This window comes from Solea senegalensis, linkage group LG9 (assembly GCF_019176455.1).
Source record: "Solea senegalensis isolate Sse05_10M linkage group LG9, IFAPA_SoseM_1, whole genome shotgun sequence".
Taxonomy (NCBI): Eukaryota; Metazoa; Chordata; class Actinopteri; order Pleuronectiformes; family Soleidae; genus Solea; species Solea senegalensis.
This window is the reverse complement of record NC_058029.1, coordinates 15,432,061-15,458,074: the sequence shown is the minus strand read 5'-3', so window position 1 is coordinate 15,458,074 and position 26,014 is coordinate 15,432,061. Positions and strand designations below refer to the sequence as shown.

Genomic DNA, 26,014 nt, shown 5'->3' with positions numbered 1-26,014 from the left:
AATTTTAACCTTTTTACATTTCTGTCTGTGTGGTGGCAGCAGTTGTGGCCGGTGACGTGGCTGTTTTGTGGTGATGACAAATTTTGTATGCATTTAATTTGTTTCCTCATGATGCTGAGGTTTTAACATCAGCATATTTGAGGGACAGATCAGGTTGAACGATTTGGAAACAAAGTAAGAGGGTCAAGGTTGAGGTGGTTTGCTCACTGCAGACGAGGCCTAGTGTTTATAATGGACAGAGGATGTTGAAGATGCTTAAGAGGAAGACTACATAGAAGGTTCATGGATGTTGTGAAGGAGCAAATTATTCAATCCACGATATTCATAGAGCACATTTTAAAACAACACAGTTGCTGTACAATAACATTCAAATGACGTGAAACACAGGTAGAAATAAATAAATAATAAATAAAGTGAAAAACACAACATCTCACATTCACGATGCTACAAAAACTGCAGTTCTCCACAACACCAACAGCTCCCACTGTGTCAGAGGTCAAGGAGAAGGGGTCTGTCTGATATTAAAAGACAACTCATTCCAGAGTTTGGAGGCCAAGGCTGCGAATGCTCCATCGCGTCAACACTGACACGATGGAGCATTCGCAGCCTAGCACTGAAGCAAGTCAGAGATAGCGTGGGGCAATTAGACAAATGGACATCTGAAATGTTGTTTCCTCATAATGTCTACAACAGAAGCCCAGCATTTTTCATCGGATCTTTAAACAAATAAAGCCGTAATCTTTTGAAGCACCCGCCCTGACGTATTGTCGGTAAATGGGAGTGATTTATGCTGTGGGATGATGGCTCGTTAAAAGCCTCCATCTGTCAACAGTTTAACAGACTTCCAGGATGGAACATTGAGCCGCCTCATAAAGCACAGAAACTTTACTTTCATTCACACAGGAAGTCAGCAGAGACGCCCTGTGATCAGCTTCCTTCACTTATAGAAAGTATAGCAGGATTTTTTTCATAATGCACATGGGTTTTAATCTTCCTCTTGTAAAACTAATCACAGAGGAGACCGAGGAGGCTCAGGCACCTGCGCTGCCTCACATTCACTCTAATAATGGAGAGAGCAAAGTTAATCACAGCTCCCGGCTGCTCCTTTCAGGAGCTGTGCACAAGGCAGCCATTTGCTTTTGTTTCAGTAACACATCTGATATGGCACTAAACGGTAGAATTATGCTACCCAAATTATAACATGACAATAGAGCACGTTTTGGATCATTCTGCCCAGCCTAGTTCAGCTCTTTGCTGCCTTTTTGATTAACATCGTTGTCATCGTTGAAGTTTATCTGTTTTTTGAGATTTTCGTGAAGTGGTCCATCGTTGTGGACAACCGTTGAACCCGATGCAGAGAGAAGCTGTTCCCTGCTTTGCAATGGTCTCTTTCATATGCAGAAATATGATCAATTGGAATGAAAAACATATAAAGTTAACATGTGGACAGTCGGTGTTGTAATGTAGTGCTTTTACTCCACTACATTTCCTCTAACTATCTTTGTTAGAAGAAGAAGAGTTGGTAATGGTCTGTAATTATTTATTTTCTAGTCTCGATGAGCTGCTTGACACTATAGTTTTCCATTCACACGCGTCAACATGTAGAGTGTCATAGAATGTGTCTTGTTCAAGGACACACACAGACTTGGAGAGCCAGGAATTGAATCCAAAACCTTCCAGTTGAACGACAACACGCCCTACCACTGAGCCTCCATGACTCAATCCTTACTCCTCACTTTTTAATACTTTTCACTTCTAGTACATTTTATATCAGAAAATGACTTTTGATACTCAAGTACAGTAAATGTCATATACTTAAAGACTTCAGTAATATTATTTAAAAAAAAAAGTGACTTCAACTTCTACCAAAGGTACTTGTATTTTTCCTCAAGTATCCCTTTCACTTTCATCCCATCACTTTATACAAGACTGTGTACAGTACATGTAGAGAAACAGGTCAATTGATGGAAAGCATCAACAACACAACACCTGTGAACCCCCTCAAACACTTCACATCCATTTGCAGTTGTTTGTCATTGCTCTTGTTAAACGACAGTGTGTCTGTGTGGGTGTTTGCAGGTGGGAAAGCTCTCATCCCACTTCTTTCTTTCATCATATAATCATAAAACGATTTTCATACCGTGCATTAGTGTTTGTTTCACTATGACATATTGTTTGCCATACTGTCCTCCTCCCTGTGTCTGTCTGATGATAAAGATGACGAATGGCAAGCTTAGCCTTTCAGCAGTCGTACATCACATCCCCCTTGTTGTTGCTGATGATGCATGAAATGCTAACCGTTGCCATGGCAGAGAAGCTGTTGTTTGGCTTCAGCCTCTTGAAAACGTTAATGGGAGAAGTGTTTACTCGGAGAAACCGTGTATTTCCGTGACTGTGTGCACAGGAAACCAGATAGGGTATTATTAGCAAATGAATATCTATCTTGCTGTTAAGCTGCTGGTACTTCATTGCTCGCAGACCTTACTGGAGATTGTCTTGATAGATTGCAGTCCTTGTCCACTGATATGAGGGCGTCTACCGGCTGTGCAGGAGCTGATAAGAAGCCCCGATCTCTTCATCTGATGCGTGTTTTGTTGACCAGATCACATCAAGCATTAAACCCTGTTGACACTTTAAATTCCCTTTACTTTTCCTGTTATTACGTATCAGATCTGTCTCATATTGTCCATGTAAATTGCAATCTTGCAAATCACTGTCATGAACAGCAGCTAGATGAAGATGCAGCTCATACAACTGATTGTTATGTTGGCCGGCAGTGGAATGAAATAACTCCTGAAATTAATTACCACAACTGCAAAAGATAGCAGGTCTAATGTTAAACTAGGACTGCTCTTGGTCTTCTGTCCTCCTCCCACGCAAGTTGAGGAGTGCAGCAGTTCTCTGACCTCTGACCTTCCTCGTTCAACAGTCGTCACTTGTATTTGTTAACCGCCTCAAAAATGACTGCAAAGCCATGGAATAACAATACTAGCGTTGACGTGTTCGGGGTCGGTCTCTTGTGTCACACGTGTCAGTGTAAGGTGAATTTATGGGGCACTTCCTGTTTCGTGGCGAATGGTCAAATGTCCAATGGTTGCCGTGGCCAAAACCCTTTTGAATCCACAGAAACATATGATAACTTTTTGCTTTTGATGTGTCTAGTACAAATTGACATGTTTTTTTATGTTGGTACGATAAACGTGCTCAGACGGGTTTGTTCATTTGGGAAGCGAGTTACAGGGCGTTCCAGTTTCGGATGGCCCACTTCCTGAGTGCAGGTCATGGGTTGCAGGGCGGTCCCCTGGTCTCACATAGGAAAGTTCGAGCAGATCAGTTGGCCTAGTTACACGGCACTTCCTGTTTTGTGGCGAAATGGCGGCTACATCCAGAATGGCTAACTTCCTGTTGGGTCAAGTCTGTGTCCATAGACGTGTTAAGGGTTGGTGGTGGGTTACGTTGGTACGATAAATGCTCAGACTAGTGTGTTTTCAAGTGAGTTATTTATCAATCTGCTCCTATTTGACTCTATACGTAAAGCTTCCTTTATACAAGGAAAGCCAGAGTCAACATTTTCTGGAGTTTACCTGAAGAATTACAAATAATTCATAATTCAACAAATTAGTACAACTTGATGGCGTGTATTTAATCCTTCCTTTACAATACAGTATTTTAAGTTGTGTTTTTATTAATGGTCGTTTGGACATATTCTGAGGTCAACAGTGTATCAGGGTTTTCTTTAAATAATTCTAGCACTACAGGTGCATGCGTTCTCTTCCCTTGTCTCACATCTGCCATCCACACAATGTTTGCATGTCATGTGACCTAATGTCGCTTGTCACCGCTAAGCTCAAACAAAGTTTAGGAGCAGGATAAGAAGCAGCTTGAGCCTCCCACCCCTTATGGCTCCAAGCTGGCAGATGGCACCCGGTTTGAAACCATCACAGCTCCTCAGCGGGGGAAAACGGAAGTAGTTTGTGCTTCGTGAAACATCACGAAAAATTTCCCTCATATCATTTTTCACTTCTCACAACTCAAGAAACTAGTTTCATGCTAAACTCTAATCCACATCACCGAACCTCTCTCTAATCATCATTTCGTTTGCTTTTGGTTGTACCCTTGTGTGACATGGTTCCAACTCAGCACTGGTAGGGTGTTCACTGTTGATGCGGCGCGCGTTTGAAGAGCCTCACGAACAGCGTGTAGGCGTCTGCTGCTATGTTGAACGAGTTACATGGTTGCAGCACCGTGGTGTAATGGAGCTACGATGGAGCAAATCACTCTGTGCAGCATCAGCATTCACCTAATGTAGATTTACTCGCAGAGAAATGAGCAAAGGGAGTCGCAAAGCAAATCTTCAAATCACTCCAGAAGATGCATCCTCCTTATTTCGCTTCTTTAAAATACCCGCAGGGTTAGTGCAAGCCAGATGTTTGTCACTGCTGGAGTGAGCACTTTTAGGAAGTTTATGTCAACGCCAGGATGGAAGTAAAGGCAGCATTTTTGTGGCACTCGTCCAGACTAAGGGTGCACTGGTTCAAATGCTTCTGTGTGTTTTACGTTGTTATTTTTTTGTTTTCATTCTACTAAAACAGTGTTTGAAAACAGTGTGTGCTGAAGTGGTTTGAGACCAGTGTTATTTCAGCCGTTTTTTCGCAACTAAAAACACACGTTTTTAGATGATCCTGTTCCTGATCCTCCATCAATTTAACCCAGGGCTGTAATTGTTGCTTTTACTGTTTTATTGCTTGGTTATCTGTTTTTAAAAATGTGTTACACAGTTGGAGAACCGTGTCTTTGAAATGACTCAGCACAAATGTGTTGTTAACAACGTCATAGTTAATAAATGGTCTAAAATCGGACTATGTCAGTATACTCGAGTTTGTGGTATCGTCACATCCCTAATTATTTTGCAAATGACCAGTTTTTCTAAGCTTCCACTGCTTTTTCTGTTTCCGTGTCCTTGGGTGTCTGCTCTGAAAATGGCTGGCAGCCAATGAGTTAATAATGAATAAATGATCAATAAATAAAATGTCTTAAGAGTCATCCAGATGATACAGAGGAGAAAACAAAACTACTGGATATTCTGAGCTTCGGATTATTGAATTATGGATTATTAGTGCGTCAGAGCTGTCCTAAATGCTGCTCTGTTCTTTTCCCCCCCCTCATTATTTGTTTGAGTGCATGTGCAATCAGCAGTTACGGTTAAAAGTTGAAAGATTTTTAAATTGTCCTCATTATACTGGAATTGGTAATAGAAAGGCATCTCTGGCTGAACATGTTTTTTTAATGCTTGTTGCATTAACATTTAATACAAATGGGAAACAAATAATGTTGCGTGGCTGCCTCTTCTTTTTTCCTTTGCCTCCTCCTCTTCTCCTTCCCCTTTCTTCCCTTCTTTGTTGAAGAAAGCACTTCAGTGTTCATATTTCCAAATGCCAACTAGCAGTCTGCTTGTGTCAGGAGTCGGCTTGACTAAATTATTCATTTTGATGCTTTTTTACTTATTTACACAGTAGACATGGAGGCATGTATATTTCATAGGTAACAAACTTGTCTCTGGAGCAGAGAGAAAATCAGCCTCATGTCACCCCGATCCCCAACCTCACACCTCACCGTCACGATTATCTATTTAAGTCTGCTCCGTGGGGCGGCGGCGGCGGCGGCTCTGCACTGCCTTGTCTATGTTATGTATGAGCCTCCGACAGACTGAACGTCTCTGATTGTTAATTAATCAATTCACCCTGGTTTTCAGTTCTTCCAGACATCATCAGTCTTCCAGCAGAGAATGATTTCAGCCCTTTTAATGTGTGCAACAACAATTAACCACAGAGCCGTTCCTCAACTGTGTAATTCATAGACCACAGTAACCTATAGTTGATGATGTGAGCTTTCCTACACTCCTCCTCCTGTGAGCCTCACTGGCATTTACATGAGGAATGTTTGAAGTGTAATAACGTGTGTGGAATGATGATCACACGACAAGGTGACACACACACACACACAGTACTGCACAATAATTACTGAATGAAAAATTCTTCTTTTAGAAAAGATAATATAATGTTTTTTTTTATTATTCTTTCATCCAAATTACTTTACAACAGTTGAATGATGGGGTTCGACTGACTTTGTGCTCAGTTACAGACTTTGGAGCGGTGTAATTGTCAGGACAAGGCTGGCGATGAGCCTACATTCAACTTTTTGTCAGTACATTTTGTGGCTGGACAACAATAGCAATAACAACAATACTTACAATAAGCTCATACAAATATACTTATTACATATGTGCAGCCAAACCCTGATGTAAAATACTGCACCCATGTACCCAGACATTTTTACTGTCCAAAGATATCAGAAGCACACTAATTCCCTCATACATAGTAAACCTTATCTTTTTTGTTTATAAAATACATTTTTCTTACATCTATTTAAATATTTACATCTTCAGCTTGGGGCACAAATCTATAGACAGGCTGTGGGAGATGATAGGATTTGTTGACAATCCTGTAAATGTAGAAAATCACAAGCCTTTAGATGAAAGGATGATTTGGCACCTCCATGATCCATCCCTGACTTACTGTACATTGTGCTTTTATTCCGTTCTGTCACGTTTACACATTCATTTCCGATGCATCTCATTCACCTCTGCTTTCCTCCTGTGACCTGCTGCTGCCGGGGTCAAAGGCCACTGGGCCCTGAATCCACATCGACCCAAGTGGTAATCGATACTTCATTGCACAAACTAATTATATGTGTAACTCCTATGAGGCCTCACTGGCATTTACAGAGTACAAGTGGTTATTATAACATCTATAATAACGATCACACAAAAAAACTATTTATTGAATCAAAACTGTAATAAATGTTTCAAAACCAAAGCTCTTACACGATACATCTTGTGCTAATTCATATGACAGCGAAAAGACGAAAGCACATCTATACTGTATTGATTGAAACTCATGAAAAAAAGGTCTAACTCTAAGAAAACAAATTCACTTTTTTGCAAAGAGAACTCGTAACGCCGAAGGCATCATGGTACAGATTTCCATTCAGCTGAATACACTGTCCACAACAATGCAGAAAACATTTAGAAAGTAAAAAGCTGTAAAACGTTAGAGACTTTTTTCTGTTACTTTCTTTTCCCAAGGTGAACAAAAAGCACTTAGTGTAAATACATAATTAATTCTAAGTAAAGCTCAGTGGTACAACAACTTGACAGCACATTTGAACAACAATAAAAAATAAATAAATACACTATCTATATACTATGCTGTCACATAACAGTATTATCTTTATACTGATTCTGCAAACAATGTCACTGACTTGACTGTGTGAGAAACAGCAAGTGTCTAAAATAGTTCATAATTAGTTGTAACGTGTATATGGAGATGTCTTTTTTGCCATTGAATTATTCCGACTCAGACGTCACCCATACAGCGAGACACATTAATAAGGTAGAGGAATGACACAGATACATGGCTCAAAGCTCAAATATTTCACCAAAGATTTGTTGCACTTGTTAATTACAGTGTGTGTGTGTGTGTATGCAGCCTTTGTCTGTAATTATTCTTTATTATTCACATTATTGTACCTCTCCACTGAGGCTGGCTGACAAAGTCATGATTTACGGCCTGTTAGATTTGGAAAGAGATGCACATTTATTTGTGTTGGCTCCGTGGAGAGTTTGAATCTTGAATCTTAAGAGTTTCAAATGAGATTCAACTTTAAAGCTGCTGTAGATTTGATGACGGTGACGTGTAATGTGAAAGGAGATGCTTATAATAACAAATCCACAGTTCATTACCGGGTTCCCCTCAGACTTAGAGAGTATTAGTGTTTTGTTTATTGTTGCCTGCGACTTCATTACGGGCTTCATTCTCACATCAAGTGCTGTTTTATCCAAATTTCTAAAACAGAAAGTAATTTCACAGCCTCAATAAACTCATTTATATTTAAATGCAAATCAGTGAGCAACAATGAATCACTGTAGTGTCTTCCTTGTGGATGCTCTGCCCGTCCTGTGCTATTGCCGCTTTCATGTCCTCCTGCTACAAGGGGATTTTCTCCGTCTGCTCGCCGTGAAATGTGAAAAACATATTTTTGTGGGATTCAGTGAGTGTAGATTATGGACTCATCCTATCACACACGGGCTGTACAAAGACTCTCAGGCATGGCCTCGTCTGTGTATTTGGGGATTATTTCCTACCTAACTATATGGTCATTGGGAAGACATGAGTCCTACATTGTTGTGAAGACCAACAGACATTATTAAAGCTCTGTGTAAGCACTAAAGGCCAGGTGTGTTCAGAATTTGTGTTTGGTGTACAGCTAAAGTGAAACTAAGCACCTCTGTGTTTCCATTACAAAAGAATGGGCCCTATATATATCTGTGTGTGTGTGTGTGTGCAAAGAATCTATACTAATGTTCAGCAAAGCCGACAATAGCCAATGGAAACCGAGAACTGGTTCAAGAGAAAGCCTTTTACATATCTGTGTTTTTGGAGTAAAACAAACAAACATGCAACTTTCTTTGACTGTAGTGTGTGTGTGTGTGAGAGCGCAATAAGCATGTTCTTCATATAGACTCCGTAGTCTATATGCTCTATAGTGTTCCATTCCCTTATGTGCAGACATGGCTGTCATCATCCTGAAAGATAATCCATGAAGAACCGTGTCTCATAAACATGTTTGCCAACCAATTTCATTACAGGAATTTGAAAAAAACCCACAATCAATATGTTGTCTTGACGATGCTAGGACTCAAACTCCTGTGGTGGAAAATTGTGTGACCTCAGTCTGGAGGTCGTCCTGAACTGTCCCGCCCCCGAACTGACCCATGTCTAGTCAGGCGGGCGGTCCCTCTGTCCCCACAGGTGCACAAACGGACGCAGGCTCCCGCGTGCTGTTGCGTGCCCGCGAGAAGCTGTTCTGCTCCAGGCGGGATCGATAGGGCAGGCAAAAATCCCTGAAGCACCTCTTGAAGTTCTCGTCTAAGAAGGCGTACAGCACCGGGTTGAGACTGCTGTTGGTGTAGCCCAGAGCGATGCACAGATGCCAGGTGGCCATGACTAGGGGATCCTTGTGGTCAATATCCACCATGGTCTTGACAATGATGAAGATGTGGATGGGAGTCCAGCAAACGATAAAGGCGGCCACGACCACCAGGACCATGCGGGTGATCCGCCGCATGTTCCGGTCTTTCTCTTTGGAGCCTGAAAGCAGGCGGACACTCTTGAGTCGTAGGATCATTAGACCGTAGCATATGGTGATGACCAGGACAGGCACAACAAAGGCCACGATGAACACACAGATTTTCATCAGTGTGTCCCAGTACCACTCTGGTTTGGGAAATGTGAGTGTGCAGGCTGTAGTTCCTAGGGATTTAAACAATTAGAAGTTTAGTAGAGGGCCATGTGGAGAAGCTAATTCAAGTTAATAACCCAGCTCAAATGTACTCTCTTTTACTGCGTGATTACTCCCTGAAATCAACGGGGAGTTTTTATATAGTATTGGAAAATTGAAGTGTTTTCTCGGCAACGATAAAAGTCCCTCACCTTTATCTGTCACCTTGGTAACGGCTATGATCATCACAGGAACCCCGACAGCAGAGGCGAGGATCCAGATGCACACGTTAATAAGCTTGGCTTTGGCGGGTGTGCGGAAGTCCAGGGCCCTCACCGGATGACACACGGCGATGTAGCGGTCCACACTCATCATGGTGAGCGTGAAGATGCTGGTGAACATGTTGTAGTAGTCAATGGCGATGACCACCTTGCACAGCAGCTCCCCAAAGGGCCATGTCCTCATCAGGTATTTGGCGCTCTGGAAGGGGAGGGTGCTGGTGGCGAGAGCGTCCGCGAGGGCCAGGTTGAAGATGTAGATGTTGGTAGCGGTCTTCATCTTGGTGTACCTGATTGGTTGGGAGGAAAAGGACTGAGCTGTTTCAATTTATAGTGTCTCACAGTCAGTGGCAGTTGTTGATAGTTTGATGTTACGGATTTATTTCATGGTCAGCTGGCTGCTGTGATGATGATTTCTTGAGTAATTGACTAAGAATAAACCAATTTATTATTTAATCAAATCCGAGTCCTCCCCCCTGAGACCAATTATCCACTATTTCCTTTTGAAAGATGTTGTAATAAAAGAGCTTCTTAGATGCATAATGTTTTAACGGCACTTTACTAAATGCATCACAGCTTCTGTGATCATCCTTTTTGTGAGCGGTTTTGTCTGAATGCCAGCGGAACAGCTGTCGGGCTCAACATTAACCCACTGTAGTTAGATACACACACATTTGATTTAATTAGAGCAAAGGGCAGTGAAAGTTTGAGGGAACACCTTGTATTTTCCTCTTAATCTCATAGACGCTTGCACACCATGCAGGCTTCTAACTCGGAATGTAATTGCTTCGCGAGAGGCATCTCTTCCCCTCCTCTTATTTGACTATAGTCAAATCAATTTCGATTGGATTTCTGCAGCAGCTTGGCGAGGTCTTAAGGTGACACTGAAGGTCCAGCCATCGTCTCACTGCGTTGTACTTTAAGCTGCATCATTCACCATCGAATCGACAAGCAATTTCTTAACACGCGGAGAGCGGGAGGGGAGGGGAGGGTTTAATACGCTGCCTGTTATTAACAAGACAAATGCATGGGCCTGAGTTTACTGTATGATTCCTGACAGGTGTGATTAATAAGATCATTGAAATGCCAAACTGTGCATGTGGTCGTTTTTGTTACCTCTTAAGGACCTTTCCTTGTATAAATACTAACATTGTCAGGCCCAGTAGTCCTCCACAGTCAGACCTAATGAGGTAGAACCTCTCAGGCTCTAGTTAAGGTTAGATGCGTTAGGGTTAGAGGGCAGATGTGACTTGTTACAGTACTCAGGCATTATCTGGTTATGGTGTGATTAGGCTGGACAAAGGATTGGGAGTCTCTGAGCGTGTGTGTGCGTGTGTGTGTTCTTGTATAGGTGTATTTGTGAGGATCAAAAATGTATGAACCTAAGGGAGTGAGGACATTTTGGTTGGTCCTCACATTTTGTTACCACTTAAAAGAGCCTTTTTGAGGGTTAATACTTTGTTTTAGGGTTAGAATTAAATTGAGGTTTAGGTTAGGTTAAAGCTAAGGGTAATGCACTTAGTTGTGGTGGTTAGGGTTAGGGTAAGGGGTTAGGGAGTGCATTATGTCTATGTAGTATGAATGCTGTGCAAACGTGTGTGTGAGTGTGAGTGTAGGTGTGTGTGTGGTGAATGGCTCTCAGATGTAATGGAACTGTGGTCTACAGGACAATCTAAATGGGTCATGGGTCATTATTTTGTGAATTATGTGCATTTCTTTCGATTGCTTTGTTTGACAGATTTTTAAACTAAAAAATGTCTCTGGGTCTGATTATTTCGCTGAGGATATTTTACAGAACAAAAAAAAAAAACCCAACTAATTGTTATTTATTGTTCTGTTTCTAATTTGTTTGCGGTTCTTTGTTTACTGTGTGCATTTCTTACCTGACCACTCCATACATGACAAGCACGTTTCCCAGCAGTCCCACCACACAGATGAGGGAGTAGAGAGCCGTGATACAAACGGCGAGGATCAGGCTTGTCGTGTCCCTGGCTGCGTCTGTGCCGGTGTCGTTGCCTTGTGAAGAAAGCGGGAGCAGATCCTCAGAAAACGTGACATTAATAGGAGTTAAGGAGACGGAGTGACCAAGCTCCTTCACGTCACCCAGCTCGTCGGGAACAAGAGTGGAGAACTCCATAGTCCAAAAATTCTGCGGGGTTTTATGTGGAGTCGAAGATTTCCAGTGAAGGTGCACAAGGGCGCACGGAATTTGGACCGCGAATTAATGGTGAAGACACCACACTGGATTCTCTCTCTCTCTCTCTCTCTCTCTCTCTCTCTCTCCCTCTCTCTCCCTCCGCGCGCGTTGCGCCCTCCCTTCGGCTAAAGCGCAGTGGCGCACACACCAAGAAGGATAACATTGTTTCCTGCACTCTTCTCTGCCGAGAGGGAAAGCACTTGTCATTGTGGTTTAATTAAACCCAGCAGAGTGTGATGCTTCACCACATCGCTCTTTTTTTTTGTTGGTATTCTTGTTTCTGACTGTTTGACTCTTTGCTCCACCTGTACCAGCCAGCAAGTCATTAATGTCAGTCAAAGCCAGTCCAACAATCTTTCAATATTTGATTGTATTTTCACAGCTCAATTAGTCTCCACACAGTCATATTCCTCTAGTTACAGCCCGCCCCTGTGCTTCTTCTTCTGCACTCCGTGGCCTACAGCTGCTGGAAGCAGAGCTTCATTAGGGGAGATGCCTGACTGTTAAGAGGAAATTACAGGAGTGATGCACTTATGTGGGAGTAGCAACGCTAATCACTCACTCACTCACTCACTCCCTCCATGACCATCATGGCTGGAGCCAATCCCAGCTGATGTAAACTCTGGACAGGTCACCAATGTAGAGACAGACAGCCATTCACACCTACGCGCAATAACTCAGTCACCAAGCTGCATGCAAGCGCCACACAGAAAGACCCTGGCCTTGGTTGAGCCGGGATTCGAACCGGTGACCTTCTTGCTGTGAGGCATTTGTGTGTATTTGTACTGTATATACAAATATTTAAAAAAAATATATATATATATATGTATATACAGTGATTAACAAATTTATTAGACCACCTTTAAAAAAACGTGAAAACATGTTATTTTTTATTATTTAGCAAATAACAAACTGAATCAACCCTTTTATACCCACATTTGAGCCGGCTCACTGGGAAGTCAGGAATTCAATCAATCAAGCACAATATTCAACCACTAAAACAAAGTTTATAGGACTAAAAGTATAATTTTGGTTATATGAACTTCTACATACTGGTGTATTAACCATTTATATATATATATATATATATATATATATATATATATATATATATATATATATACTATCTAAGATACTATCTAACATCCTTGCTTCCTATATCATCCAACCTATAGATCATTCTGAAGTCGGGTCAGGTAGGAAGTATCACATGACTTGGTTTGATCAGTCATCCTGATCTAAAATCATTAAAGCTGCCAGTGGTGCAGGCAGCGGTTAGTTTGTTAGGGGGGTGATTTATTAATCACAGTTATTATCAATAAATCCACAAGTACACTATAAATCATAAAAAATAAATAAATATGAAGGCCAGTGTTTTATACGACGATGTTGTTTGTTATGGTATTACAAAATAATGTTTTTAAAACATGAAAAGAGTAGAAATCAAATTTAAATGAATGATAATGTAAAACGCTAGTGAAAACGTGTGTGAGAGTATCGCATCACTTCATCTAATAAAACATAATGTTTACTCGTAAACAGCATAAGTGATTTACTCTGGTGCAGATGAGTTAACATTAAAGCATTTTTTACAACTTGGTGTCACTCCTGCCCCTTTAAAGGGGGTGAAACGGTTCTGATAGCTCGTTGCAGTTGTCACATTTGTGGATCTTGAAGTGGAGCCTACACTTTGTCACATCACCCTTTATATTTGCTGCGCGGGTAATTGTGTTGGTATCAATTACATGTGCATGAGCAAACACATTGATGCAGGCACACAGGCACCTTCATCTGAGATGTGTGTGTTTGTCCTGTGGGACAAGACTTAATCAGTGCTGCTCATGTTTAGCCATAAGACACCACATTTCAGATTGATTCTTTACCGCTCATCCCTGGATCAAAGAGTTTCACTATTACCATACACAACACTGCCTGTTTTTTTTTGTTTTTTTTTTATACTGCACACCTTCATGTAAACTCCTGATTACACAGGTGTTTCACTTCACAGCAGGTGCACACATTTAAAAATGTCATCAAAGCACAAATTTATCTTTTTTCCCATAGCCCATTACCTTGAATACCAGGAACAACACACAGCTGCATGTGATCGTGTGCATCTGCTGTAACTGGCGCGTGCATATGCACATCCCCAGCATGTTTAAGAGCATTTCTCAGGGGTTAGTGCTGATTTGAATGCAGGCAGATTGAAATCCTCTTGTGACCGTGTCTGTAGTGTTTCCCCACTGCCTTCGTGCACTCTGCAAAGTGACCTTTACAGACTCAACCCTTACCACCAGCATCATCGGAGCACAAAGCAGGGATGGTGAGAATAATAGCGCCAGTTCGCTGAACAAAAGCTCTGAAGCCTGCCTCTACTTTTCCTCCCAAAAGACAGATTATGTGCAGCCCTCTAACTGATGAAAAGCAGTAATTAAAATTATTTGGCTCATTTGGGGAGTTTAGCAAGCTCATTTCACCGTCACTGGCTCGAGGGTTATTTGTCATATGTGGTTCCTGTTTGGATTACTGGCCATTTCTGAAAGGTTTTTCAACGTAATGTTCATTTGTCTACAGAGCAACAGTGGCACCCGCAGAATATGGATTGTTTTTCTGGCCCACTGCCTGAGTACAGACTGAAATAGTTCAATTAGGGGCTGCAATGATTATATTTCAGTGAGGTTTTTTTTTTTTAATAATTAAAACAAACTTTTTGATTGTTCAACTTCTTAAATGTGAATATTTGTCTCTGCTCCGTATGAGGAAGAAATCATTCAAACGATATCATTTTGCTTCGCGGACAAAACAGCACATTTGAGAACAGATGATGCCTTTGAGCTTTCCCTCAGGAGCTGCCGCAGCACAAATCTATTTTATACAAATATATAAACATATGCATTATGTTCCACACAGACTTGTATATTTTACAGATTCGTGGAGCACAGTCATCTTTGGTTTATTCAATTCAATTCCATTTTATTTATATAGCCTCAATCCACAACATGCATTACAATCTTATAAAGCGAAGAGCAACACAACAGTTCACACGATGAGCCAAATACAAATGCTGCTGGTTACTTTATGTTTAATGCTATTTGTAAATATTTGAACATGGTCAACATTACATCGTCTAAACATCCACATGTCAGCAACGTCATTACTTGCTGCTGTCTGCTATTTAATTATGAAAACCTTCCATATGTGTGTCTGTGGGTCTGAAGAGCAAACATGTGTTCTCAACATCTGCTCAGCAGAAAATCCTGGTGTTGATGGTTATTCTTCCTGTAGAGCAGTGGTCAGCAATTGGTGGCCCGTGGGCCAAAACTGGCCCGCCAGCATCAGAATCTGACCCGGCAGATTATTTAAAAAAATGTGATCTTAAATTATTTGCTTATCTTCATTGCTTAAATTCGATTCTGTTGTTAGAATTAAGAGTTAACCTAAACTAAATGTTTGATTTTAAATATGAAAATGAAAACACTGCTGTTGTCATGGACAACAATGTCCATAAAATAACTACTTGCATATGTTAGGCTCAAAGAAGAAGCAGTAATTCTTAAAATTGAAATGATAATGACAGTAAATAACAGTACGAGTATGTATCTCACACACATTTGTCTTCGTAACAAGCTGGTGATTAAAGACAGCGTCCACATTATTGTTAGTTTAAGGCAGCAAACGATTTGTGAGTTTGTGACTGAAGACGTTTTGAGGCACTTTTGTCTGATGAAGAGACCATGCTTTGCCAAAATATTCAATTGCTTCCAAATAAAATTGGCCCTCTGCCACATTTACCTGAAGATTTACATAAAAAGTTAGTTTTATTTTTTTGTAATATGGAGTATTTGCCAGGTGCAAATAGGCGATAATAAGTATTGTGCCGGCAGAGAAAAACACACATATGAACCCAAGAGGATTATGAAATTTATTCACAAAGACGAAAAGCAAGCACATTTTCGCTACAGTATTAGTTAGTTTTATAAACACACATTTCACTTTGTTAGATATCTTTCTTTTTTTAAACAATTAAAATGTTATTAATTTTATCTGGTTAGTTTTTGTTCACGACAATAACCTTGGTCCTGACTTTGTTTGGGAAACACTGCAGTAGAGTATACACACCACAGAAAGTAAATTAGCTACAATCATATTAAGTTTTAATATCTGTCACAGATGTGTGACACATGCTTCTGGAGCGGAGCTTATACAAAATTACATTAGACTGCTGTCCCCACACACACACACACACACACACACTGAACAGAACTAAAAATACCAGTGTGCAGAGTATAGGTCGTCCCTGTAATGGCAGCAGGCTGTGTGTAATGTATATGATGAGCCGTATGTTTAGTTGGACACAAATGTGAGCTGTGTCGGTAATGTGCCATAAAAGAGTGAGAAATGTGTCTGGACATGGTGTGGCCGACACAAACAAAACGCGGCCGTTGCTGTTGCTACGTTTATGTTTTTTCTGTTCTCCCCTCAGGGGGAAAACCATGATTTATCTGTAAAGGCCAGGCATGATTACTCGCATCACTCTTCTGCCCAATGAAAACCTTGGGAAGCATTACACTGCCTCTCTGAACCCATCACATTTATGGCCGGGAATTCAGTTTTCAAGTGGGTTTGATGTTTGGGTTTTGCATTAAGAGGGAGTGATGAAGAGGACGCATGCTTCATTTCCTAATAACACTACATTAGACAAGAAGATTTTGCTGATGATTGATTCAACCTCACTAAATCCATTGTATTATCTTGATGGGCTGTTGTATATGTTCCACTTGCAGCCATCGTGGATTTCATATGTTGCCAGCTTTATGGCTGGAAGTGTTTCATATCTGCTGTCCAGTTGCAATATCTCGTACATTTTACCAGTTCTGATATAAACTAGTTTTTAACGTACCAAAGGTCAGAGAAAAGGAAATAAATACAGTGTTGTATCCTGACATTTCATTTTCCCTGCTGCAGGTGTCGTTCTGCGCAGACAGGAGAGAAATCACATGGAAACACATTTGCTGAGGCTTAGCACAGTTTTAATGCCGGAGTGTGGAACTGTTATATTGAAGCCTTTGCCAAACAAATGAATGTTAATCAGTGCTGATTATCATAAATCCTGTGCTGCAATGTGTTTCATGTCAACCAGCAAATGACTGGTTTGCCAAATCTGAATAAAAGATAATTAATTATGTTTAAAATAATGGGCTTCTGTGTTAGAACTGATGATGGAATTTCTGTGTTTGGTCATGTTTGTGTCATTACTCTCGCCGCCAAATCAGGAGACACTAATTCCACACAGCGTGCTTAGGTTACCTGTTGTTGTTATCAAAGACAAAGGACGGATGAGCTTCTGCTCACAGGCACGTTGTCAATCCCACATCTAGCTACAGCATACTCAGGCTGACCTGTTGGACTTTCAAGTGTGAACTCCTGTTATCTGCCGACTGGGGAATAGGAGAGAACTTTTTTCTATATATACACTGATACTGAGGCCTGAAGGACACTGAACAGATGCTGAAGCCACTGTGACACCAAGGAACTGCAGGCTTACATACATCTGCTGCTCTTACAGCCTACATCTGTGTCATATCTGTAGGTTATTGCATTGTTGCCCCTGGTTTTCTGTGCAGTAAGCCTCAAGGGACATGAGTCATAATTATTAACAGCTCAGTCTTCATGATAGTGAGAGATTAATCTTTGATCCGTGAAAAAGAGTTGTCTCAGGGAAAAGCAAAATAAACCAGCCATAGCACCGTCAAGGGACTGGGTAGCCAGAGAAATTATAAATTTTCTGACTGCGTCACATCATCGCAATGATGCATATGCTGTCTTTTTGCAGTAAATTAGTGTGTGTTTGTGTGTGTGTGTGTTCCAGGTGGGGACCTGAATCTGTTTATACAGTCACGTTGTGGGGACTTGTTCAGCCACTGGGAGGGGGTAGGTTAACAACATCCGCCATCAGTGCTGTCGAGCTGGTGTTGGCTGAAGAAAGAGAAAGAGGAGAGGGAGAGAGCTGGCTGAATTGATGGAGAGAAGGAAGGTAGATATGTTGTGAGACCAGGTGAAAAGGAAGCAAGTCCAGGAGCATCGGAGGTGGATTCAAAGTGTTCTACCATGGTTTAGATGGAAAGCCAAATGGGGTAGGGGTCATTTTGAAGGAAGAGTACATGGAGAGTGTTCTGGATGTTTGCAGCTAGAAATTGAAGGTGTGATGTGGAATGTTGTCTGTGCTCATGTCCCTCAAGTTGGTTGTCTGACTGAAGAGAAAGACAAGTTCTGGAGTAAGTTGGTAGAAGTGGTAGAGAGTCTTCCCGGGGGAGAGCGAGTGGTGACTGAAGTCGACTTGGTGAAGGGAACAGATGTGATGGGTAAGTATGGGGTCAAGGAGAGAAATGTGGAAGGACCGATGGTCATGGGTTTTGCAAAAAGGATGGAAATGGCTGTGGTAAATACATACTTCAGGAAGAAGTGGAGAGTGGAGGAAGATTTTATGCAGAAGATGCAAACTGAGGGGGAGAACGTGGCTTGGCATTATTGGATGGTAATCTGTAAGATGGCTTTGGAAACCAAGAAGGGGAAGCGAGTGAAGGGGAGAAGTTCAGAGAAGAGTTGTGACAGGCTCTTAGAGGTGGTGAAGAATTATCAGATGAGGGATACAGGTGTTAGACGTATCCTCTGGTGCAGTTGGAGTGACAGATGGGTTCAAGGTGAAGGTGGGATTACATCAGGGATCAGATCTGAGCCCCTTCTTGTTTGCAGATCATATTGCAGATGATGTAATCTGTAGTGAGAGCAGGGGGACAGGTGGAAGAGAGCCTGAGGTGACAGGGGCTCACAAGATAAACAAGAGTTCAGGCTTTGAAATTGCAATTTTGTTGTTTTTCTTTGACGTGTGAGCATTTGCAGAAAGCAAATTACATTTGTTTTGGTGTTTTGTTCAGTTCTCTGAATTCAGGTCAATTTGATATGTTGCTGCTGTATGTGTGCTTTATAATGCATGGATATTAATTAACACATTAATTCACACATTCCCCTGGTACAATTATGTTTTTTTCTTTGAAACATGTGGTGTGATGTGAATGAATAGGTAAATATGGACCTGAATCTTGAGTGATACTTGGAAACCCCTTTTGGAATATAAATCCAAAGTGATATCTTATGAATAAAGAATTTATTTAGAGTTGGTCGACTGGTTTGTAAGAAATTAATTAGTCACACTAGCAGTTTATCACTTCACACAATTCTCATTGCGTCGGTTTCTGTGATTGAAAAGGTACTGATGCTTACCACAGTAAGCCTCCCCACACAGGCATAGCTGTGATTTTCAGATTTTCACTCTGCAGCTGATAACCAAAGATCCAGTCTCCCACTCTCAAGATGTTATTGTCATCTGTTAATCTTTCACAGTGGTATTCTGCAATAATTGGGCAGAGGTTTAGCCGTTTCAGCTGACAATTAGTTACGCAACAGCAATCTGTCTTGGTCTGGGACTTGATTAGTTTCTAGCACACTTTCGATATAACAAGACAGAAACAGCGTGTACTAATTCACTAACACTAAATCCTTTTCACCTGTGAACACATTGTACACCACTTTCTTGCAGAGTGGTGAGACTGTAATAGCTTCTTTTCTCATTTGAGGTGAAAGGGTGGCACACAATTATGACTAAACGTTTACAGCCTCCAGCATAAGATGACGGAAAATTACCTTTAAGTTTTTCAAGGTTCTTTTTCACGTCAGGTTATGTGGTGTCTCTCCTCCATCATCCACTGTGGGTTAATAAGTGCAACGGCAGAGCTTCTGTCCTTGACCCTTCACAAACATGACAATTCATGTTTTGCGGTATGATCGCTCTAACCGCTGGTTATAAATTATAACGTGTATAATGTGTGTGTGTTCTTGTATTTGCTGCTTTGTGAGGACCAAAAGTTGTTTAAGCCATACAAAGTGAGGACATTATGGGAAAGTGAGGACATTTTGGCTGGTTCTCTTTTTCGGGTTTAAGACCTGGGTTAGGATTAGGCATTTAGTTGTGATGGTAAACATGTGTGTGTGGTTTGGACTGTGGTTAGGATAAATCTGCTCCTGGTCTTGCTTCTATCTTTACCTCACCTGCCTCTTGTCCTTTCTCTCCCCCCTTTCCCACCTCTCCCAAACAGATCGAGGCAGATGGCCACACTTCTTTGAGTCTGGTTCTGTTCTTCCTGTTAAAATTGAGGTGTTTTTTTTTCTCTCCACTGATGCCTAGTGTGTGCTCATTGTGTGAATCTTTGGGTTTCTCTACTCTCTATAATGTTGTCTGTAAATACAGTGCATTGAGTTCATGTATGCTGTGATTCAGCACTATACAGGTAAAATTGAATTGAAAGTGAGAGAAACTGCCCTTGTTGTAATATTTCTTACACGGCCATCGCTCACTTTGTCAGAGCCGCCTGATATTTTTACTTAATCACAGTGGAAATGGGGGTGGATTTTGGAAAGGTGTGAAATCAGATGGATGAGATCACATCATCATCATCGCTCCCTTTAAAAAAAGGTATCTGCTAAGAGAGGGCAAAAGGAAATGACTTTCATTTTCTGAAACATTCCATGATGACATTTGTAAGTGTCCAGAAATCTGTGCAAGTTAATGTCAGGGTTTCAAGATATCGCATGAGGTGAAGCACAGAAGCTTTATTTCAATGGATTTTAGGTTTAGTATTTGGCTTTCTTCTGAATTGGCAAAAGGTGTTTAATGATGCACTAAGTGAATTTATGTTACGGAGTGTGTGTAGCTAACGGATCAATGTGGCAATGTTTGTGCAGATGCTATTAAGCTGAGGGGTGAAATGTGGATATCAATCAGAACAGCACGGGAAAAATATATCGATTCTGACCAGCAGAATGTGGACGGAATGACTTACAGGCTGACAGAACACTGAGGGAAGAACAAGGGAGGAAGACATGAAAAACAACTATGATGTTGGAGTTTGAAAGCAGGTGTTAAAAGGAGGCTGAGAGAAAAGCGCATGGCAAAGAAAAGGACTAGAAAATAAAAACAAAATCAAGCATTTGACTGAGAAGATCTTTGTGATTAGTGTGACAAAAAAATTAGTTGCTCAAATGTGGTTGTCAAGGAAACAGTGGCCCCCAATTTTTATATGAATTCTTCCTGAAAGAGCCAACAAGACCATCTCTACACCTCTGCCATTTGCTTTCCTCTCAGACATGAGCTGCCCTCACTGACACCTGCAGTGACACATACAGAGACGTTTACGTGCGCACACAGCCATCAAGGACACTGCATGGTGAATATTCGGGGATGGAAACTTTCAGAAGGACACTTGTTTGTGCTCATTTGTATCACTGAGTCAGTGTGCTTTTTCCTCTTTTGCTTACAGTAACTGGCCTTGGTTTACCAGAGAGGATGTTGCTCTACTCTGTGTGCATAGGAAAGTCAAAATGCACACTCTGCCTGGTTTGTCTGTTCTGACTGCTGTCTAACCCTAACCCTAACCCTAACCCGTGGCTGTGCAAGATGGTGGCCTCTGTAAAGTAAGAAAAACTATTTTTACTTATGCACTTTCATTCACTAGTACACTTGTGTATTCAATCATTCTAAATGTTGGTGCCTTTAGTAGCGAACCTCCAATTAAGTGATTGGAAAACAATATTATTGTGTATGCTCATTATATATTACTAAAACAACAATTCTAATGGTGTCTAAAGAGTTACACAAGTATGGCATAGATTTGAGAGAATGTATTATTTTAATGTTGGTGCCTCAGTTGAACAGATTTGTCTAAACTCAGGATGGGGCTGTAGTGTCCATAAGGATAATCAGGAGGATTGTACAACAGCACCTCTACATGTTAACACTCCTCAGGTGTTAAGTGGAGGACAGAACTGAAATAGGGCCTCAGCTCACTCTGGAGATGGCCTGAAACCAATCTAATGAGCTGGAATGACAGCAGTGACCTTAACTAACCGGAATTGTGAAGAGTTTTAAGCTCACATATTACCAGTAGAATTGATTTTCAAGAGAAATCAGGCATATTCTCACAAGAAGACGGACCCTTTACAATTGTCCCTGGATGACAGCATTTGAGTTTGCAGCTTCAGATGGCCACTGACATTTGCAACTGTTTAAAGGTCATGGCATCATTCAGCCTTTACAAAGTCTCCTTTACGATGTCTTCCTCGTGGCTAAGCAATAAGCTGGAAATGTACCACATGGCTCAGAGCCAGTGCAATGACAGGTAGTGCACAAGCAGGTGCTGTGTAGGTTTGGCACCAGTCCATTCTGTCTCCGTATAAAACAGCATCCATGCTCTTCAATAGCTATATTCAAGATTACGCTGAACTGAACGGCATTTGATCCAGAGTCACCAGTCTTTCATTCAGAGAGCCAGAGAGCTTATTAAAGGTTTTCAGGCTCTGAAGAAATGGATGGGGGATTAGACTTAATGAATGTGCAATCCCCATGACTGGAGTGTCATAATATATTTTGGTTTAGCTGTTGAGAAGAGAGGGGGAGTTATAGGATCATACATGCAGCACTGACAGGGCCTTAACCAGATAAAAGATAGACTTTTATGATTCATGTTTAGAAACTAGGTTTTTACACAAAAATATCGTATTTAACTTTACATTTTGATGTGAGCAACACATGTAGAATGAAATGAAAAGATGTCTGAGATGAATGGCATTTGTGATATCCATTTAATTGTGTCCAGAAAAGGCCTTGTATTGCATTTTATTTATCTTTTATTTAACCAGATAAAGACCCATAAAGACCTCTTTCACAAGGGTGACCTGGCCAATAAAGGCAGCAGCATTGTAGCAACACAAAGAACAAAACTGGTAAAAGAATGACTCCAAGGCAACGTTTACAAGCAGGCAATATAGCAGCTAATTGCAATCGAAGCTTCCTGTTTCCCTTCAAACACTAATGTTTGAGGCAAAGCGCTCACTGGCAAAATGCTGACTGCACAACAAAGCCTTCATTGGGTCCTTGTGGAAAGGCTGTTGTTTGCGAGAAGACACTGTAGTGCGATTAGTCAGCCAAGAGAAGAGCGAGGATGAGCACTGTATACCTGCCACTGGCTCCTACTTCTCTGCTTGTATAATAGGACACAGTATAGAAATAGGCTTTCCAAAGTGCCAACCTCTACACATATCACAATTCTGCTCGTGCAATACGGGTGAAGTGTGTCATGAGAGTTAATGTATGAGAGTGTATAGAGTCCTTTGACAGTTGCAAACCTCCGTTACATACAGCTGTGAAAAGCAAAAGAGACAAGGCCTCGGCCAAGGTTTTTAAGGAATGATTTCTTGGATGGATGTTTTTCCACTTGACAGTGTGTAAGTCCAGTGTGTAATTTCTGTTGTCAAAACATGTTCTCACACCAGTGTCGCTACCACCCCAGACTTACCTGACACCTGAGGTGAGTCTGCAGACCTTTCTGAAAGGATGACCTTAGCTACATGTTTTATTTTGTATAAAAAATAATTTCATTATCTAGCTCACTAATGTTGCAGAGAACTGTGGATAATTCCTTTATATAAACTTTGCTGCCGTTTCACTTTGTTATGCTGTGTCAGTCATGTAAAAAGCATCACTGTCGCCATGGGCACGAAAAACAAAATATTTCTATGCTGAGAGTCGTGTGGACGTAAAGGCTTGAACGTAACGGACACTGTTCATACTGTAAAGTTACACACTAAGCTTTTTTCATTGACTTCAGTACAGCAGAGTTTGGATGCTGCTCTGTCTCAGTTTCCATGCTCTCAAGGCCAAACAAGGCTCATTGAATAATTTCCAGCTAAAGAGGCGAGGAGAACTTCATTTCCATAAGAATAGCTCCAGCCTCATTACACATGATAATGGCATTGATAAGAACACTCTGAAATGGACATGACATTTTGAGCATCGCGCAGAACCATTTGCATATTCATATTCTATAAAGGTTGCTTTTAGTTATTGGTCTGAATTAAGGTTTGAATCCAACAGTGAAACAGATGCCTTTATGCACCACTTTATTTTTTTTAAGGACCACTCAAAGACCTTTGCACTACAGATCTGCTTACATTATGCTTACAGATGCAATATGGGCTTCAGTTGTCCAAAGACTTCAACAAATCAAGACAACAAACTAAGCGTGGCGGGTAAATGGGTGGTTGACTTCTTATCTTCTGAGCATATAGTTCATGGCAGGAAGAAATTAACAATTTTTGGTGGTGATCTGGGTGTGGAACCATATTCAGGATTTTAAACAATGAAAAAATAAAGAAAATCTGCCCATTTATCCAGCAGTTATTTGACAGTTAGCAGATGACAGGTGTAAATAACCAATTGAATGTTGACTGAGTTCAAATTAGCTTCCTCAGTTTCAGAGTGCATGCTGGTTCACTGTCACACTGTCCAGACTTACATGAACTAAACAGAGCCATTGTTAATGCGATCAGTAACACCTGAGCTTTTCCTGCTAAACGTGCCAGAATGGTTGCTATGCAAAGAGCCCATAATTAACTTTCTGTGATAGAAGAGTTGGATGGACACTGAGAGGTGTGTGCTCTGCGAGAGCCTCCTCTATTCATTAGTGGGATTGCTGCTAACAATCCCACTATATGCTGTTATGCTTTCTACTTTTCTACTTTTTCTTATTATTCAGCCTTGTGCCTTGAATACATTTCAGCCATATAACTATGGTTGTTGCTTTACAATGAGTAGTTTTGAAAGTGCGTCAGTGGTTCTCTCTATGTATTTTTAATGGACCTGCTCTATCGCTGGAGGTGCCATCGCTATAGTAACCACTAACTGCAGTTGCCACACACAGTTGATTCAGATCAGCTAATTAGGCTGCTAACAGGTAAACACACACAGTGACAGCAAAGATACAGCTCATTTAGGACATTACTGATCATGTGTCACAAGTGTCCTTTTATTAAATTGTTTTAATTAATGACTTATACCTTCCCCACACTAGAGGACAATTGGCCAGATTTTGGTCCCGATCACACAACAGCTATTAACTGACAACACCGACAGTCCGCCTCCATATCTGTTTATATTCTAAAATCTTGTTAAATCACATGGGTTTCTGTTTGATCCCAAATACCTGGAATCTCCTCCCTGAAATTGTTTGATTAAACGCCAGGTGTGTGGTGCTGTGTCTTGACTAGATTGTCTAGTCTGTGCTTTGTCTATGTCTGTGTATGTAAAACAGTGAGTTAGTGAGAATGTTGCTAAAAGACTGTGAGGGCTGTGATGAATTTAATAAAAACGAGTGTATTTCTAGCCTCTTTCCTCTGCAATAGTCTTGTCAACAAGACTATCCGCAAATTAAATTTTCATGATTACAGCAACTGACCCAATGGATCTATTCAAGCTTTTGATATATTTTCTACTTCCAGTCCCTTACTTTACACAGATTTTCTACTTTTTTCGAGACATTCAATTAGAAACTTGAACTCAGCATTTCAATTTCTCATTCATACTAATGCAATGCAGCTTGCCAGATTGTATCGGACTCAATCAAACTGCATTTTATTACAGAAATTGCCTTCTCTATTTACTATTATTACTGAGAGATTATAGGCCATAGCCTTCAAACACGTTGGCCACAACTTTTTTATGGGTTACCACAAAGTTAGCCATTTCCCTCTCACCAGTGGTAGCATGCTGCTGCTAGCACTCATGCTGTGCCTAACGAAAGCTTCACAGCTAAATCGGTTGTTGGAGTCAACTCTTGAGGGTTTATGTCCAGTTATACATTACTCCTCATACTTACTTTGCTTAATTGATCGCCATGTTCAAAGACAGACAGGCTGCTGTCAAGCTTATTGCTCCCTGTAGCATGTGAGGTTCATTGATTTCCTGTTAAGATCTGTTACGTCTATCTCATCTCATAGTGTACTTGTTTTCCTGGCAGTCTCTTCTTTAGAGTTGACACACAGTGCTGATGTCTGCACACAGGAATTATTTAGTAGTCAGTCTGATTCCACTGGTCATTTTCAAAATGGCTAGAAGTGATATATGCATGATGTCACAATTCCGCCCACAATGCTACTAATATAATAGTATGACTTTTTTGACCGATTTTGGATGACATACTATACTATGACATTTTGACCGATTTTGGACGACATACTAAACTGAATTTTTTGACCAATTTTGGACCACATACTATACTATGGCTTATTTTGAAGGCCGATGTGGACTGAC

At 40.9% G+C, this 26,014-nt stretch overlaps 1 protein-coding gene across 2 annotated transcripts; it reads right to left on the bottom strand.

The window, feature by feature from the left end:
• Nucleotides 1-6,822: 6,822 nt before the first annotated feature.
• Nucleotides 6,823-11,859, bottom strand: LOC122774883 (delta-type opioid receptor-like). 2 transcript variants are annotated; one of them, XM_044034475.1, is made up of 3 exons: nt 11,501-11,859; nt 9,552-9,907; nt 6,823-9,371 (listed from the first exon to the last, which is right to left on the bottom strand). In XM_044034475.1, the coding sequence occupies exons 1-3, from the start codon at nt 11,752-11,754 to the stop codon at nt 8,842-8,844; spliced, it is 1,140 nt and encodes a 379-aa protein (XP_043890410.1). In that variant the 5' UTR covers nt 11,755-11,859; the 3' UTR covers nt 6,823-8,841. The 2 variants fall into 2 exon arrangements, with proteins under 2 accessions (XP_043890410.1, XP_043890411.1); XM_044034476.1 differs by having other exon boundaries at nt 6,823-9,209.
• Nucleotides 11,860-26,014: the final 14,155 nt, after the last annotated feature.

Excerpts from the sequence above, each read along its gene's own strand:
- LOC122774883 (XM_044034475.1), bottom strand. The coding sequence starts at position 11,754 with ATGGAGTTCTCCACTCTTGTTCCCGACGAGCTGGGTGACGTGAAGGAG. Across the intron at positions 9,908-11,500 it reads GTCATGTATGGAGTGGTCAG|GTACACCAAGATGAAGACCG; the intron begins GTAAGAAATGCA and ends CCAACCAATCAG. Across the intron at positions 9,372-9,551 it reads TACCAAGGTGACAGATAAAG|GAACTACAGCCTGCACACTC; the intron begins GTGAGGGACTTT and ends TTAAATCCCTAG.